Here is a 16,216-nt window from a genome sequence, read left to right on the forward strand (position 1 = left end):
GTCTGCAAGCTCTCCTACATACGACGACCGTCGGAGCCAGTGTAGTAGGATTCCACCTTCATCCTATATTGTCCTTTTACATGTTTGATGTTGGCGGTCGTAGTGGGCCTTCTTGTATGTGTCAATGTCTGTGTCCCGTTTCTTGTAAACAGTAGCTCTAGCGATTAACTCAGTGTGGATATGGATGTGGTAAACTCCTCAATTCTATCGGAGGAATCCCAGAACATACCCCAGTCTGTATGGGCAAAACAGTCTTGTAGCCTCACGTCTGCTTCATAGGACCACTTCCGTATTTATCGCATCACTGCAGAGAATGAAATCATGGTCAGATTTGCTGACGGGAGGAGAAGGGATGGCCTTATATGCATTTCTGTTGGTAGAATAAAAGTGGTCTTGAGTTTTAGCGCCCCTAGTGGAGCAGGAGACATGTTGTTAAAAGTGATGTAGAACAGTTTTAAGACTCTCTGCATTAAAGTCTCAGCTCACCAGAAACGCTGCTTCTGGGTGAGCCATTTCTTGTTTGTTTATGGACCCACATCGTTTGTTGAGTGTCGAAGTGGTGTTGGCTTGTGGAGGGTTGTTTTCATTTAACTAGGCAAGTCAGTTAAGAACAAATTCTTATTTACAATTAAGGCCTACCCCAGCCAAACCCGGGAGACGCTGGGCCAATTGTGCGCCGCCCTATGGGACTCCCAATCACGGCTGTATGTGACTTTGATGTGCAAACTTGTGAAACATAGACATCTATAATTGGTTCAGATTTGGTCCGAACCAGACTAACCAAAATGTGGTCATATTTGGGGGCAGAGCTCATTAAAATAATATCCAGTGTGTAGAATAATACCGAAGTATGCAAAGCAGGATATTGCATATTTATACTTTTGTGTAGCTATTTAAGATACCTCTCCATGAAGAGAATGGTATTCATAATGATGCATTTCTGGGTACAAATCAGGGAACCATGATGAAATTGACTTTCCGCAATTCTGTTACCTGGTGTAAATCCACTTCACTAACTGTAGTTAAATAAGCAAAATAGAGTCCATTGTGTCATGTCATGGCCAGCTGACACCCCATTATTTCTGCAGACATCCTTGAATCTTAATTCAGAGCAGATATTTAACAACATTTTCAGAAAACGTGGATACAGAATGCAGGGAGATTTTATTTTAAGTCTGTTAACAAACCTTGCATCTGCACAGTTCTTTCAGTAAATGTGTTTTGAAACAATTCCAGTGTAAATTATTAAAAGTAGTCCTTGTGCATAGAGTTGTAGCCTGTGGTTTGTTAAACTTTGAAACAAATAGTTTTTGTTTGACATACCTTCAAGTTAAAAATCTGATTCTCAGCGCAAATCCGAGTCCATGGAATTGCCCAGCAGCAACCAGGAACAGAGCTGTTCTATTGCGCCACAGGGTAGAAAAAAATCAAAGTGATTGGGTGGAGTCAACACGACCTACTTACTGTACAGTCATAGACTCCAGTGGACTAACTACTCATTAGTTTAGCATTTTGCGCTTCCCCCTGTCTGGTTTGGACTATCGAAGGAATCTCTGAAAAATAGAGTTCGGAATGAAAACGACCGAAAACTAGTTTTACACATCTATATCTATTATTTTGGACACATCAACGCCTTGCTACTTGTAACAACACAGCCGCAGGTAGGTAGCTTGTTACTTTGTAGCTAACACATTAGCGTGTTCGACAGCGAACGTTACAATTCATATAAATAGTTTGGATTCTAAGGCAACATATTTCATTATTTATTGTTTTAGTGATACAAAGCAGGGTTAACATGTCAATTTGAACGTTTTACTGCGGGAAAATTATTGTTGTCTAGTTAGCATGTAGGCTATGTTAGCTCACAGGAACAGAGCAATTCTATTTTCTTTGTGAATCGGAGATATGTAGTCAGCTGCTGAGATTAGGTATGCCAAATATTCTTTCGGAAAGAGATACTGAACTAGATTCAGCCGCGGGACGATGTTTTTATTGAAGAGCTTGTCAGGGGCCGGAACATAATTACAAATAATTCGTAGACTGCAAATTGACCGCAAGAAGCCTAAACAAATATAATATTTAACTAAAACAAATATTTCTAATCGTTATGAAATTTGTATACGGCCACATACAGTGCCTTCCAAAGTATTCAGACCCTTTGCAATTCTTTACATTTAATTGTTTACAAAGTGGGATTAAAATATCGAATTGTTTTTTTCTTTGGGGGGGGAGTAAATACACAATTCACAACTAAAATATAGTCCTCGCATAAGTATTCAATCCCTTTGTTTAGGCAATTTTAAATTAGTTCTGGAGTTAAATGTGGCTTAACAAATCACAAGGTACATGGACTCTGTGTGAAATAATAGGGGTTGACATTTTTTAAATTTATTACTAACTCTTGCTCTGTCCCCCATACATACAACATCTGTAAGGTCCCTCAATCAATTATTGAATTTCAAGCACACATTAAACTACAAAGATCAGAGAGCTTTTTGAAAGCCTCATGAAGAAGGGTAGTGATTGGTAGATCGATAATAATAACGAATCAGACATTATATATCTCTTTAAGCATGGTTACATTTTTAATATTGCTGTGGATTATATATTAAACCACCCAGACACATCAAAGATACAGTCCTACTTCTGAACTAAGCTGCAATAAGGAATGAAACTGCCCAGTGATGTATGTTACCCTGACCTAAATAACAGAGTGAAAAGAAGAATATCAATATTCCAAAACCTGTAGCCTAGTGGTTAGAGCTTTGGACTAGTAACCGGAAGGTTGCAAGTTCAAACCCCCGAGCTGACAAAGTACAAATCTGTCGTTCTGCCCCTGAACAGGCAGTTCACCCACTGTTCCTAGGCCCTCATTGAAAATAAGAATTTGTTCTTAACTGACTTGCCTAGTTAAATAAAGGTAAAATAAAAATACTGCAAAAAAAAGCCTTATGTTTCAGGCAAATCCAACACATCACTGAGTAACTGCCTCCATATTTTCAAGCATGGTGGTGGCTGCATCATGGTATGGGTATGCTTGACATTGGCAAGTACTGGGGGAGAGGAATTCACTTTTCAGCAGGACAATAGCCTACAACACAAGGTCAAATCTACACCGGAGTTGCTTACCAAGAAGACAGAGAATGTTCCTGAGTGGTCAAGTTAGTTTTGACTTAAATCAGCTTGAAAATCAATCATATCAAGCTTTATGTATATAGCACATTTCAGACATGATTACAATGCAATGCGACTTCACAGGAATAAACTATGAAAATACAAACAGAAATAACAGAGAATAAAAAAGAAAAGAATAACAATCAAAATTGAAACACTAAAAAAACATTGAAGCTAAAAATATGTTTTAAGATCTCTTTTAAAAATGTCCACAGTTTCCCCCCCCCCCCCCCCAGGTTCTCTGGCAGACTATTTCAGAGGTAGGGGGCATAGTATCTAAAGGCTACCATGCGTCTTGTGCCTAGGCTTTGGGATAGTTAAAAGGCCAGTGCCAGAGGACCTGAGGGACCTACTGAGTACAAGAGCATGTCTGATATGTAATGGGGTGCACAATCGTGGATTGATTTAAAAACCAATAGAAGAATCATAAAATGTATTCTAAAACTCACAGGAAGCCAGTGCAGAGACTTTAAAACCGGTGTAATGTGTGCTCTCAGTCTGGTCATGTTCAGTACCCATGCTGCAGCATTCTGTATGTTTTTCAGTTGACCAATTTATTTCTTGGTTAGAACAGATTTTTTATTTATTTATTTATTTCACCTTTATTTAACCAGGTAGGCTAGTTGAGAACAAGTTCTCATTTGCAACTGCGACCTGGCCAAGATAAAGCATAGCAGTGTGAACAGACAACACAGAGTTACACATGGAGTAAACAATTAACAAGTCAATAACACAGTAGAAAAAAAAAATGGGCAGTCTATATACAATGTGTGCAAAAGGCATGAGGAGGTAGGCGAATAATACAATTTTGCAGATTAACACTGGGGTAATAAATGATCAGATGGTCATGTACAGGTAGAGATATTGGTGTGCAAAAGAGCAGAAAAGTAAATAAAAAAATTAAAAAAAACAGTATAAAAACAGTATGGGAATGAGGTAGGTGAAAATGGGTGGGCTATTTACCAATAGACTATGTACAGCTGCAGCGATCGGTTAGCTGCTCGGATAGCTGATGTTTGAAGTTGGTGAGGGAGATAAAAGTCTCCAACTTCAGCGATTTTTGCAGTTCGTTCCAGTCACAGGCAGCAGAGTACTGGAACGAAAGGCGGCCAAATGAGGTGTTGGCTTTAGGGATGATCAGTGAGATACACCTGCTGGAGCGTGTGCTACGGATGGGTGTTGCCATCGTGACCAGTGAACTGAGATAAGGCGGAGCTTTACCTAGCATGGACTTGTAGATGACCTGGAGCCAGTGGGTCTGAGATCATGTGAGATCATTACAGTGCTTGTAATAAAAGCAACGATGAGTTTCTCTGTATCAGCCTGAGATAGAAACGGACACACCATGGCAATGTTCCTCATGTGGTAAAAAGCTATTTTCGTTACATTCCTAATGTGTGATTCAAAATTGAGTTCAGAATCTAAAATGAGTTTTATACCTGGTGTTTTATCTTTATTGCCTGTGAATTAAAATGCGGCAAAGATTCTCTCTCTGTGCTTTGGCTCCAATATTAAGCACTTTGGTCTTGTCTTGTTTTAGCTGAAGGAAGTTGTGAGCCATCTAAGTATTTAAATCACTAATATAGTCTAATTTATCTGTGGAGCTAAAATCCTCTGTTGACCCAGAAATGTGAAGTTGTGTATCGTCTGTGTAGCAGTGAAAATCAATGCCGTGCTTTCTGCTGCCAAGGGGTAACATATATAAACCGAACAGTAAAATATAGCAAGACTTAAAAATATTGCTGTCTAGCCATGATCCCTAACATCTTGACAGAGATTGAAGAATTTTAAAATGGGAAAATATTGCACAATCCAGGTGTGCAAAGCTCTTCTAGACTTACCCAAGAAGACTCCCAACTGTAATCAATGCCAAAGGTGTTTCTAACATGTAGTGATTCAGGGCGCTGAATACTTATGCAACCACTATATTTGAGTTTTTTTCATTTCTATTGATCAAAAATTACAATTAAATGCATTTTAATCCCACTTTGTAACACAATGAAATGTGAAGAAATCCAAAGTGTCTGAATATTTGGGGCTCCCGAGTGGCGTAGCAGTCTAAGGCACTGCATCTCAGTGCTAGAGGCGTCACGACAGACCTTGGTTAGATTCCAGGCTGTATCACAACTTGCCATGATTGGGAGTCCCATAGGGCGGGGCGCACAATTGGCCCGGCGTCATCTGGGATAGGGTTTCGCCGGGGTAGGCCGTCATTGTCAATAAGAATTTGTTCCTAATTGACTTGCCTAGTTCAATAAAAATGAATACTTTTGCAAGGCACAATATATCTCTATTATGCGTGGTAATACTTTGGAACAGATTTCCAAAATTAAAATCCATTGGAACTGATTTGCTGTATGAGAACTTGGGGGGCCAATTAAAATCACATGCCGGTCCGCCAGTTGAGGAACCCTGCTTTAGAACATTGTTTATATTCCAACTTATTGTTGTTAGTTCTTTATGTTATGTAGCCTATTTTGTATGACAGTTTGCATGTCGTTCAAAGGCTATAATTATAATTTATGGAGTTTCAATTAGGTATTTCAATTGAATTTTCTACATCCCCATTAAAATAAATTTGTTTGGAATCGTTGACAAACTATTGTACACTACAATAAATATGGTGCCAGTTATTTGCAAAATACCCCAAAACCCATGCATTAATTATTGTTTTTATTTATCATTAATCTAATTAATAATAGTTTGACTAAACACAGGCCTATAGCCAATATAAAAGCATACAAATTACAAAAAAAAACATATTCATTCAAGTCCAAAACATGCCCTGAACTGAAAGGGTTCAGAGCATTTAAATACTTTAATGATCTGTCATGCACAGGAGACAAGTCAGTGACTACTCATAGGCTCATAAACAATTTCAGACAGGTGTGGTGTGTCTGGAGCATGTCTGGTTGTCAGTGGTCTTGTATTGAGCGCTAGGCGATTCCATTAAGGTTTAAGGAAAAAGGTGATTTCAGTGTTCAAAATGTGAACATTTGCAAAGCTGTGATCGAGGCAAAGGGGGGCTACTTTGAAGAATCTCAAATAAAAAATATATTGTGATTAGTTTAACTCTTCTTTTGGTTACAACATGATTCCATATGTGTTATTTTATAGTTTTGATGTCTTCACTATTTTTCTACAATGTAGAAAATAGTACAAATAAAGATAAACCCTTAAATGAGTAGGTGTGTCCAAACTTTTGACCTGTACTGTATGTTTTCAATGTGTTGAACCCTGTATATTGAAAGAGACTTTATGATTTTGTATCTCAGATTTGGGATTTACGTTTGACCTCTTTAGTGTGTTGTGCTCCTCCTGTGCACATCGTTTTCTTTACTCAGCGACTCCGTTTATGTACATAATACAATGATGAGTTCCTGTCAAAGGTTTGTTTTTGAATTTAATTGACAGGGACACACTAATGGGGCCCACCCTAACAGATGGTGAACAGACACCGGGCAGGTTCAGTCGACAGACCCCCACACAAATATAGGCCTACACACACTGTAAAACCATGAATGCTTGATGAAGTACCCTACATTGTCTACTAATGCCACATGTAAGCATGGTGAACTTAATGAGTTGCTGCATATGGACTTCTCTATATGAGATGCCAGAAAAGTTATTCCACAAGAAATAGCTTTGGCTACTGTACGTTTAACATAATAAGATAATGTTATAGATATTACCTTTTATAACATGATTCTAAATATATTATTTGCCGCAGGAATCAAATATGCAGTCTCACAGTATAAGACGGTAATGGTCAGATCATGCAGCATGAGAACGCATGATGTTGCTGTGATCACTGTTATGGTGAATATAAGCCCATTCAAACTGTTCAGTACAGCAGCCTCGTTACATTGCTTTTCTACAAACAATGGAATTCTCCGGTTGGAACATTATTGAACATTTATGATAAAAACATCCTAAAGATTTATTCTATACTTAGTTTGACAAGTTTCTTCGACCTGTAATATAACTTTTTGAACTTTTCGTCCGCCTGGACCTGAACGCGCGTTTGGATTTGTTTACCAAACGCCCTAACAAAAGAAGCTATTTGGACATAAATGATGGACATTATCGAACAAAACAAACATTTATTGTGGAACTGCGATTCCCGGGAGTGCATTCTGATGAAGATCATCAAAGGTAAGTGAATATTTATAATGCTATTTTTGACTAATGTTGACTGCGCAACATGGCAGATATTTATTTTGGCTGGTTTGGGCTCTGAGCACCGTACTCAGATTATGCTTTTTCCGTAAAGTGTTTTTGAAATCTGACACAGCGGTTGCATTAAGGAGAAGTGTATCTAAAGTTCCATGCATAACACTTGAATTTTCATCAACATTTATAATGAGTATTTCTGGGAATTCATGTGCCTCTCTGCACAATCACCGCATGTTTTAGAACTACTGAATGTAATGCACCAATGTAAAATTAGATTTTTTAAAATATAAATATGCACTTTATCGAACAAAACATACATGTATTGTGTAACATGAAGTCCTATGAGTGTCATCTGATGAAGATCATCAAAGGTTAGTGATGAATTTTTATCTCTATTTGTGCTTTTTGTGACTCCTCTCTTTGGCTGGAAAAATGGCTGGGTTTTTCTGTGGCTTGGTGGTGACCTAACATAATCATTTATGGAGCTTTCGCTGTAAAGCATTTTTTAAATCAGACACTGTGGCTGGATTAACGAGAATTTTAACTTTAAAATGGTGCCTAATACTTATATGTTTGAGAAATTTGATTTATGAGATTTCTGTTGATTTGTATTTGGCGCCCTGCAATTCCATTGGCTGTTGGCGAAAATAGGGAAAACACCAATGGGGATGAAGCATTTTGCAAGGCACTGTAAAAAGTGGTGGTGTACGGACTGTAGTTGATCCGTGATCCGTACGGATCACCCCCCACGGTTCGGCACGCATGTGAACCGCAAATCAATTGCAAAGTTTAACCATCATCGTGTGAAATACAGTTTTACTGCCTCTGTTACTTTTTAAAGTAATAATTCCCTACATCTCGATGCAGAGTTGCAGTGAAAAGTTAAAGATAAGAGATGCGTGTTGTGTTTTGCTCTGAAGCCTGAAGTTTGATTCAATTTTTAAGCAGTTGTGTTGCAAAGAATAAAAAAGAGCAGTGACAGCCATGGCTAGCGGAGGAGCTGAAGTACTGGAAAAGCCTCCCTCTCCATTTAAGTCATGTATGGGAGCATTTTGGCTTCACTGTCAAATATGATGACGGAAGAAGGGTGGTGGACGACAACACTACGGTGTGTAGGCGTTGTGCCTCAAGAAAGGTGTATGATCATGGAAATACATCGAGCATGGCCACACATTTAAAGCATCATCTCCCTAGTGTGCCAGTGACAGGAGACAACTCAGCCAAGATGCAACAACTTCTCCCCGCGGCATTTAAGCAGTCCTTTGCTGCAGAATCAGACTGGGCTAAAGCCATCACCACATCTATTGATGTTTATCGCTGCAGACATGAGTGGAAAATGAAGGGTTTAAAAATATGGTGAAAGTGCTTGAGCCATGCTATGAAATGCCCCTCACGCACCCACTTCAGTATGAAGATCATGCCAGATCTTTATGAACAGGAAAAGATAAATAGTCGAAAAATTATCCAAGGCATCCTCTGTTGCCCTCACCACAGACGGGTGGACCTCCAGGGCAATGGAAAGCTATGTCAGTGTGACTGCTCACTACACCACAGAGGAGTGGGAGATGCGAAGTCCGGTGCTACAGGCACGAGAGTCACACCGTGACAAATCTGTCACAGGTACTGCTCGGAGCAGTAGCAGAGTGGAAGCTAGAGAGGCCCAATAGCAATATCCCAATCACCACAGATAATGCCAAAAACCAAGTAAATGCAGTGATTGAAGCTGGACTGGGGCCACAGATAGCTTGCTTTGCACATGTGATCAATTTAGCATCCCAATGGGGAATCTCAGTGAACCAGATGGGCCGCCTTCTTGGAAGGATCAGGAAGGTGGTTTCCTTTTTCCACCGACGCATAACAGCCGCTCATGTGCTTAAGACCAAGCAAGAAATTCTACAGCTACCAACCCACAAGCTCATACACGATGTCATAACAAGATGGAACTCCACTTATGACATTTTGGAGCGCTATCTTGAGCAGCAGGTAGCTGTATACTCTGCACTGACAGACAAGACCCTGAAAAAAAAGTAAAGACATCGTCACCTTGTCTAACGATGACGTGAAAGTGGCAGAGGAGGTCATCCAGGTGCTCAAACCCCTCAAAACGATTACAACTCTATTGAGCACTGAAACTGCACCGTCGGTGTCCATGATCATACCTCTGAAAACAAGGATTCTACAATCCATGGCCCCAAGTGAGGACGACGGCACCATCACTAAAGATGTCAAGGCTGCCATTATAGAGAGGACCTGAACCCCAGGTACCCCCCCTAATGTACAGGACTACCTTCATAGATCTACTGCACTGGATCCAAGGTTAAAGTCCCTGTCTCACCTAGACCCTGCCCTACACCAGAGGACATACAGTGATCTTTCTTAACACTGAGATTGTGGCCACTGAAGAGGTTAAAAAAATGAGAGTGAATTACTTAAATAATAAATATACTGCAGTCTAATCTTAGTCTATGCTATTGCTATTAGAATCATCCATTTTTGATTTGGAATAATAATGTTTTTTATTAAATGTTATTGCCACAATTATAGTTCTATGAAAAATACTTTGAAGCTATAAGCTCAAGTCTGCTTTGCTTTCTTTTTTTGATGTGGACACAGGTTATTTTTAATTCACTATTGTTCAAAGGAAGAAGGTATCATGCCTCATTGCACTTTAATTTTCATAACAGTTGAGTATTGACTGTTTTAAGATTTTTTTTAAACATTGAAAAGTTCCTCGCTTTAAGTGTTCTTTAAGTAATAAATGGAAAGCAAAGTTATATTTGTCTCCCTTTCTTTTTGCTGATCTGAAAAATTAGCCGATTTGTGACTCAAAACCGTGATAAGATCCGAACCGTGAGTTTTATGATCCGTTGCACCACTAGTAAAAAGCATGTTAAACATCCTTCCTCCAATTAAGTTTTTATTTGAGAATTGCCAGAACAATCTGTGATAGCAACAATAGGCTTATTCTGTGTCTGGGGAACTGGCCCTAAAAGAAACAACAACAGATATAAGGTTAACTATTTGAACCTTTCAAACCCACCTCTCTCTTTCTCCTGCAGCATGGGGGCACCAGCGACAGCGTACGACGAGAAGAAGGAAACATGCGGGACCGTCTGTCTGAAGTATCTCCTATTCACATTCAACTTCCTCTTCTGGGTGAGTCTGTCTGCCTGCATGTGACTTTCATGCTGGGAGGACAACTCCTCTGAGATACATGGGTTTTTGTATCTTTCTGGTGTCCATAGACCAACACAACACCACCAGGCATTCCATCCCACATTCCCTATCACACAACTATCACACAACACACAACTTCCCAGACCGCTAGACTGAACGGCTAGTCTGCCACACTGTGGGAGATGGCAGCTGTCCTAATACAGATCTCAGAAAAGATGTGTCTGCTAATGCAAACCTAATAATCTAGCCCTCCTAGGCTGCTACATATGCTCAAATACATGTTTTCCCCTAAAAACTTGTAACATTACTTATTCATATCCCTTGTGCAAATATTCTACAGCTATGTCTCGCTGTCCAGACCTCACTGGTGCAGGAACCTCTCTGATAGCCCAGAATATTTTTTACAATGTTGCAAGTTCCTTGAAGACCGGCCATGCGTAGCCAATGTGATTTATAGGATATTTATTTTTATCAGGATATTTTCTACCTGCAGGCTGCAATGTTTTTATTTGTTGGCTTTATGTAGGCTATTTTTACATATTGGAAATGGCAATAGAAATTACTTTTAAGATTTGAATCGTTTTCATTTAAGATTTTGATTAACACGTCATTGATAGGATTTTGATTAACACATCATTGATTTTGAGATATGAAGACTTTATTATAAAATAAATTAAAGTGTTCTACTAAAATGTGCATATGAAAATCATAACTTGCACGCAGATAAGTAGAAATTGTACGATAACTTGGCACTCCAAATGGAAAAGGTTGCCGACCGCTGGTGTAACCTGTTACTGACAACTTTAGGAGCTTAATGGCGGAATCTTTGAAGAGCAGTGGGAGGAGAAAGGTCGGGAACAGCCTTACAGTATATAAACAACAGCATGACTGACTGTTTGTGTATATTTCACAGACCGACTGTCATTCACATCGAGTGTATAGCCGCCCATCTCCTCTGCTCCCTTCTTAGTGAATGAATGACCTTGCATTACAAGGAGATCAGTAGCTGTGTAAGTGATTGAGTTGGCACGAGGACACATTTTTTTGGTGCAGTGCTGCAACATCTGCTGATGTACAAGTGTAAATGTAGTATACGGTCTATTTAACCGCTTTTCATCATATTCAAACTGTGGATGGTGATGTATTTTCTAAGTTGATATAGGCCTGTAATGTTGTGTTTAAAGAAGAATACACACCAAGTACTGCCATCTTCATTAACATCATGGGAACAGTTCCACAGTGCTTAATACTGCATAAGGATGATTGCCTATAAGAATTGAAGGTGGCAGTGGTTCATTTGTTTCCCACTGTAGGTGGTGGGCTGCAGCAAGCTATCTGCTTTAGTTTTGAGATGATCGATTTATGTCACGGGAGGAAGTGGTTTTTACTTATTTGTAGGGCTCACCCCATTTAGTCGGCTGGTCAATTGTTTGGTCAATAGGCTGTTGGTCGACCGAGATTTCTTTAGTCGGGCAGTAGTGGACTGATCCATTGTGGAGGCCATGGGGATGGCATAGTCCATCAGTCTGAGACGTGCTACTGAAATTGTACAGTTCAAGTCGGAAGTTTACATACACTTAGGTTGGAGTCATTAAAATTTGTTTTGCAACCACGCCACTAATTTCTTGTTCACAACTATAGTTTTGGCAAGTCGGTTAGGACATTTACTTTGTGCATGACGCAAGTAAGTAAAATTCTGCTCATTTCCTGTTTGAGGTTTCATCTTGGTTTCGCCTGTAGCATGAGTTCTGTGGCACTCACAGATAATATCTTTGCAGTTCTGGAAACGTCAGAGTGTTTTCTTTCCAAAGCTGCCAATTATATGCATAGTCGAGCATCTTTTCGTGACAAAATATTGCGCTTAAAACGAGCACGTTTTTTTATCCAATAATGACATAGCGCCCCCATAGGTTGAAGAGGTTAACACACATGCTTAGTTTGTAAATTATGTCTGAGTGTTGGAGTGTACCCCTGGCTATCTGTAAATAATAAAAACAAGAAAATGGTGCTGTCTGGTTTACTTAATATAAGGAATTTGAAATGATTTATACATTTGACTTTTGATACTTAAGTATACATAAAACCAAACACTGTTAGATTTTTACTCAAGTCATACTTAAGTGATTTTCTGTTAAGGTATATTTACTTTTTCTTAAGTATAACAATTGGGTACTTTTTCCACCACTGACTCTAACATGCAGTGCCCCTTCACTTTTTCCACATTTTGTTACATTACAGCCTTATTCTAAAATGGACTAAATAACATTTTGCCCATCAATCTACATACAATACCCCAGCAAAAATAGGTTTTTATATATTTTTTCAAATGTATAAAAAAATAAAAACTGATCACATTTACGTAAGTATTCAGACCCTTTACTCAGTACTTTGTTGAAGCACCTTTGGCAGCGATTACAGTCGCCTTGGGTATGACGCTACAAGCTTGGCACAACTGTATTTGGGGAGTTTCTCACATTCTTCTCTGCAGATCCTCTCAGGCTCTGTCAGGTTGGATGGGGAGCGTCGCTGCACAGCTATTTTCACGTCTCCAGAGATGTTCGATCGTGTTCAAGTCTGGCCTCAGGCTGGGCCACTCAAGGACATTCAGAAACTTGTCCACTCCTGTGTTGTCTTGGCTGTGTGCTTAGGGTCATTGTCCTGTTTGAAAGGTGATCCTTCGTCCCAGTCTGAGGTCCTGAGCACTCTGGATCTCTCTACTTTGCTCCGTTCATCTTTCCCTTGATCCTGACTGCCTCCCAGTCCATGCCGCTGAAAAACATCCCCACAGCATGATGCTGCCACCACCATGCTTCAGCATAGGGATGGTGCCAGGTTTTCTCCAGATGTCATCCTTGGCATTCAGGACAAAGAGTTCAATCTTGGTTTCATCAGACCAGAGAATCTTGTTTCTCATGATCTGATCTCATATGCCTCTTACTGAGGAGGGGCTTCCGTCTGGCCACTCTATAAAGGTCTGATTGGTGGAGTGCTGCAGAGATGGTTCTCCCATCTCCTTGACCAAGGCCCTTCTCCCCCAATTGCTCAGTTTGGCTGGACGGCCAGCTCTGGGACGGTTCTTGGTGGTTCCAAACTTCTTCCATTTAACAATGATGGAGGCCACTGTGTTCTTAGGGACCTTCAATGCTGCAGAAATGTTTTTGTACCCTTCCCCAGTTCTGTGCCTCGACACAATCCTGTCTCGGAGCTCTACGGACAATTCCATTGACTTAATAGCTTGGTTTTTGCTCTGATATGCGCTGTCAACTGTGGGACCTTATATCGACATATATATATACACTGCTCAAAAAATAAAGGAAACACTAAAATAACACATCCTAGATCTGAATGAATGAAATATTCTTATTCAATACTTTTTTCTTTACATAGTTGAATGTGCTGACAACAAAATCACACACAAATTATCAATGGAAATCAAATTTATCAACCCATGGAGGTCTGGATTTGGAGTCACACTCAAAATTAAAGTGCAAAACCATACTACAGGCTGATCCAAGTTTGATGTAATGTCCTTAAAACAAGTCAAAATGAGGCTCAGTAGTGGGTGTGGCCTCCACGTGCCTGTATGACCTCCCTACAGCGCCTGGGCATGCTCCTGATGAGGTGGCGGATGGTCTCCTGAGGGATCTCCTCCCAGACCTGGACTAAAGCATCTGCCAACTCCTGGACAGTCTGTGGTGCAACGTAGTGTTGGTGGATGGAGCGAGACATGATGTCCCAGATGTGCTCAATTGGATTCAGGTCTGGGGAACGGGCGGGCCAGTCCATAGCATCACTGCCTTCCTCTTGCAGGAACTGCTGACACACTCCAGCCACATGAGGTCTAGCATTGTCTTGCATTAGGAGGAACCCAGGGCCAACCGCACTAGCATATGGTCTCACAAGGGGTCTGAGGATCTCATCTCGGTACCCAATGGCAGTCAGGCTACCTCTGGCGAGCACATGGAGGGCTGTGCGGCCCCCCAAAGAAATGCCACCCCACACCATGACTGACTCACCGCCAAACCGGTCATGCTGGAGGATGTTGCAGGCAGCAGAACGTTCTCCACGGGGTCTCCAGACTCTGTCATGTCTGTCACATGTGCTCAGTGTGAACCTGCTTTCATCTGTGAAAAGCACAGGGCGCCAGTGGCGAATTTGTCAATCTTGGTGTTCTCTGGCACATGCCAAACGTATTGCACGGTGTTGGGCTGTAAGCACAACCCCCACCTGTGGACGTCGGGCCCTCATACTACCCTCATGGAGTCTGTTTCTGACCGTTTGAGCAGACACATGCATACAGTGCCTTGCGAAAGTATTCGGCCCCCTTGAACTTTGCGACCTTTTGCCACATTTCAGGCTTCAAACATAAAGATATAAAACTGTATTTTTTTGTGAAGAATCAACAACAAGTGGGACACAATCATGAAGTGGAACGACATTTATTGGATATTTCAAACTTTTTTAAGTTAATACATTCAAAAGTGACCAAAACATCAGCCAGGAAGTATAGGAACTGAAGTGGTCTGTGGTCACCCCCTGCAGAACCACGCCTTTATTGGGGGTGTCTTGCTAATTGCCTATAATTTCCACCTGTCCATTTGCACAACAGCATGTGCAATTTATTGTCAATCAGTGTTGCTTCATAAGTGGACAGTTTGATTTCACAGAAGTGTGATTGACTTGGAGTTACATTGTGTTGTTTAAGTGTTCCCTTTTCTTTTTCTGAGCAGTGTATTATATATGCCAATCATCACGTCATGTCCAGTCAATTGAATTTACCCCAGGTGGACTCCAATCAAGTTGTAAAATCATCTCAAGGATGATCAATGGAAACAGGATGCACCTGAGCTCAATTTGAGTCTAATATCAAAGGGTCAGAATACTTATGTAAATAAGGTACATTTTGAAAAACCTGTTTTCGCTTTGTCATTATGGGTTATAGTGTGTAGATTGAGGAAAACATGTATTTTGATCCATTTTAGAATAAAACTGTAACGTAACAAAATGTGGAAAAAGTAAAGAGGTCTGAATAATTTCCGAATGCTCTGTATATCTGGGTTTCTATGCTAATTATTTGATTGGATGTTTATTTAAGCCTCCAGCTAGTTCCTTGAAATCAGACAATCATGCCAAAGTATGATTCTTTATTGAATTCACTTACAGAGATAGCTAATGAAACGCTAGCTTCCTGAACAGGCACATTGACATTTACAGTATTAGCTGGCTAGGCTAGTCTAGTCAACTGTAACATTGGCGAGCTTTCAATTGTTAACACTCCATATGATCAAGACCGTTCATATTGCATGCTGCATATTTCAAGTGCACTCGAAAACCGATATTTATCTCATTTCAGTCTTTGGGAGCTAACGTTAGATCCTGAAAGCACATCAGAGGCTGTGTTAACATCTTGGCTGCCTTCATCAAGAGGGGTATGTGCAGGAGTTCTAATTGGTTCCAAGTTTAGCAGTTTGCAAAATAACCTGAAGACTTTTGAGATATACTTTCTCAAATGTACCTTTTTGCAAGAATTGAAGGTGACAACAAATTTTACAGTAATCATAGGAATATTTCATTGTCGTAGCCAGCAGCATACCACCCTGCATACCATTGCTGGCTTGCTTCTGAAGCTAAGCAGGGTTGGTCCTGGTCAGTCCCTGGATGGGAGAACGGATGCTGCTGGAAGTGGTGT

At 40.3% G+C, this 16,216-nt stretch overlaps 1 protein-coding gene across 1 annotated transcript in view; it reads left to right on the forward strand.

Annotated features, from left to right (window-relative positions):
* Positions 1–1,425: 1,425 nt before the first annotated feature.
* LOC115112056 (CD151 antigen-like) overlaps positions 1,426–16,216 on the forward strand; it is a 42,291-nt gene continuing 27,500 nt past the window's right edge. The window contains exons 1-2 of the mRNA XM_029638742.2: positions 1,426–1,661; positions 10,410–10,506. Of these exons, the coding sequence (XP_029494602.1) occupies positions 10,411–10,506 (96 nt within the window). The 5' untranslated portion in view covers positions 1,426–1,661; position 10,410. The remainder of the gene's footprint in view (positions 1,662–10,409; positions 10,507–16,216) is intronic.

This window comes from Oncorhynchus nerka, linkage group LG27 (assembly GCF_034236695.1).
Source record: "Oncorhynchus nerka isolate Pitt River linkage group LG27, Oner_Uvic_2.0, whole genome shotgun sequence".
Classification (NCBI taxonomy): Eukaryota; Metazoa; Chordata; class Actinopteri; order Salmoniformes; family Salmonidae; genus Oncorhynchus; species Oncorhynchus nerka.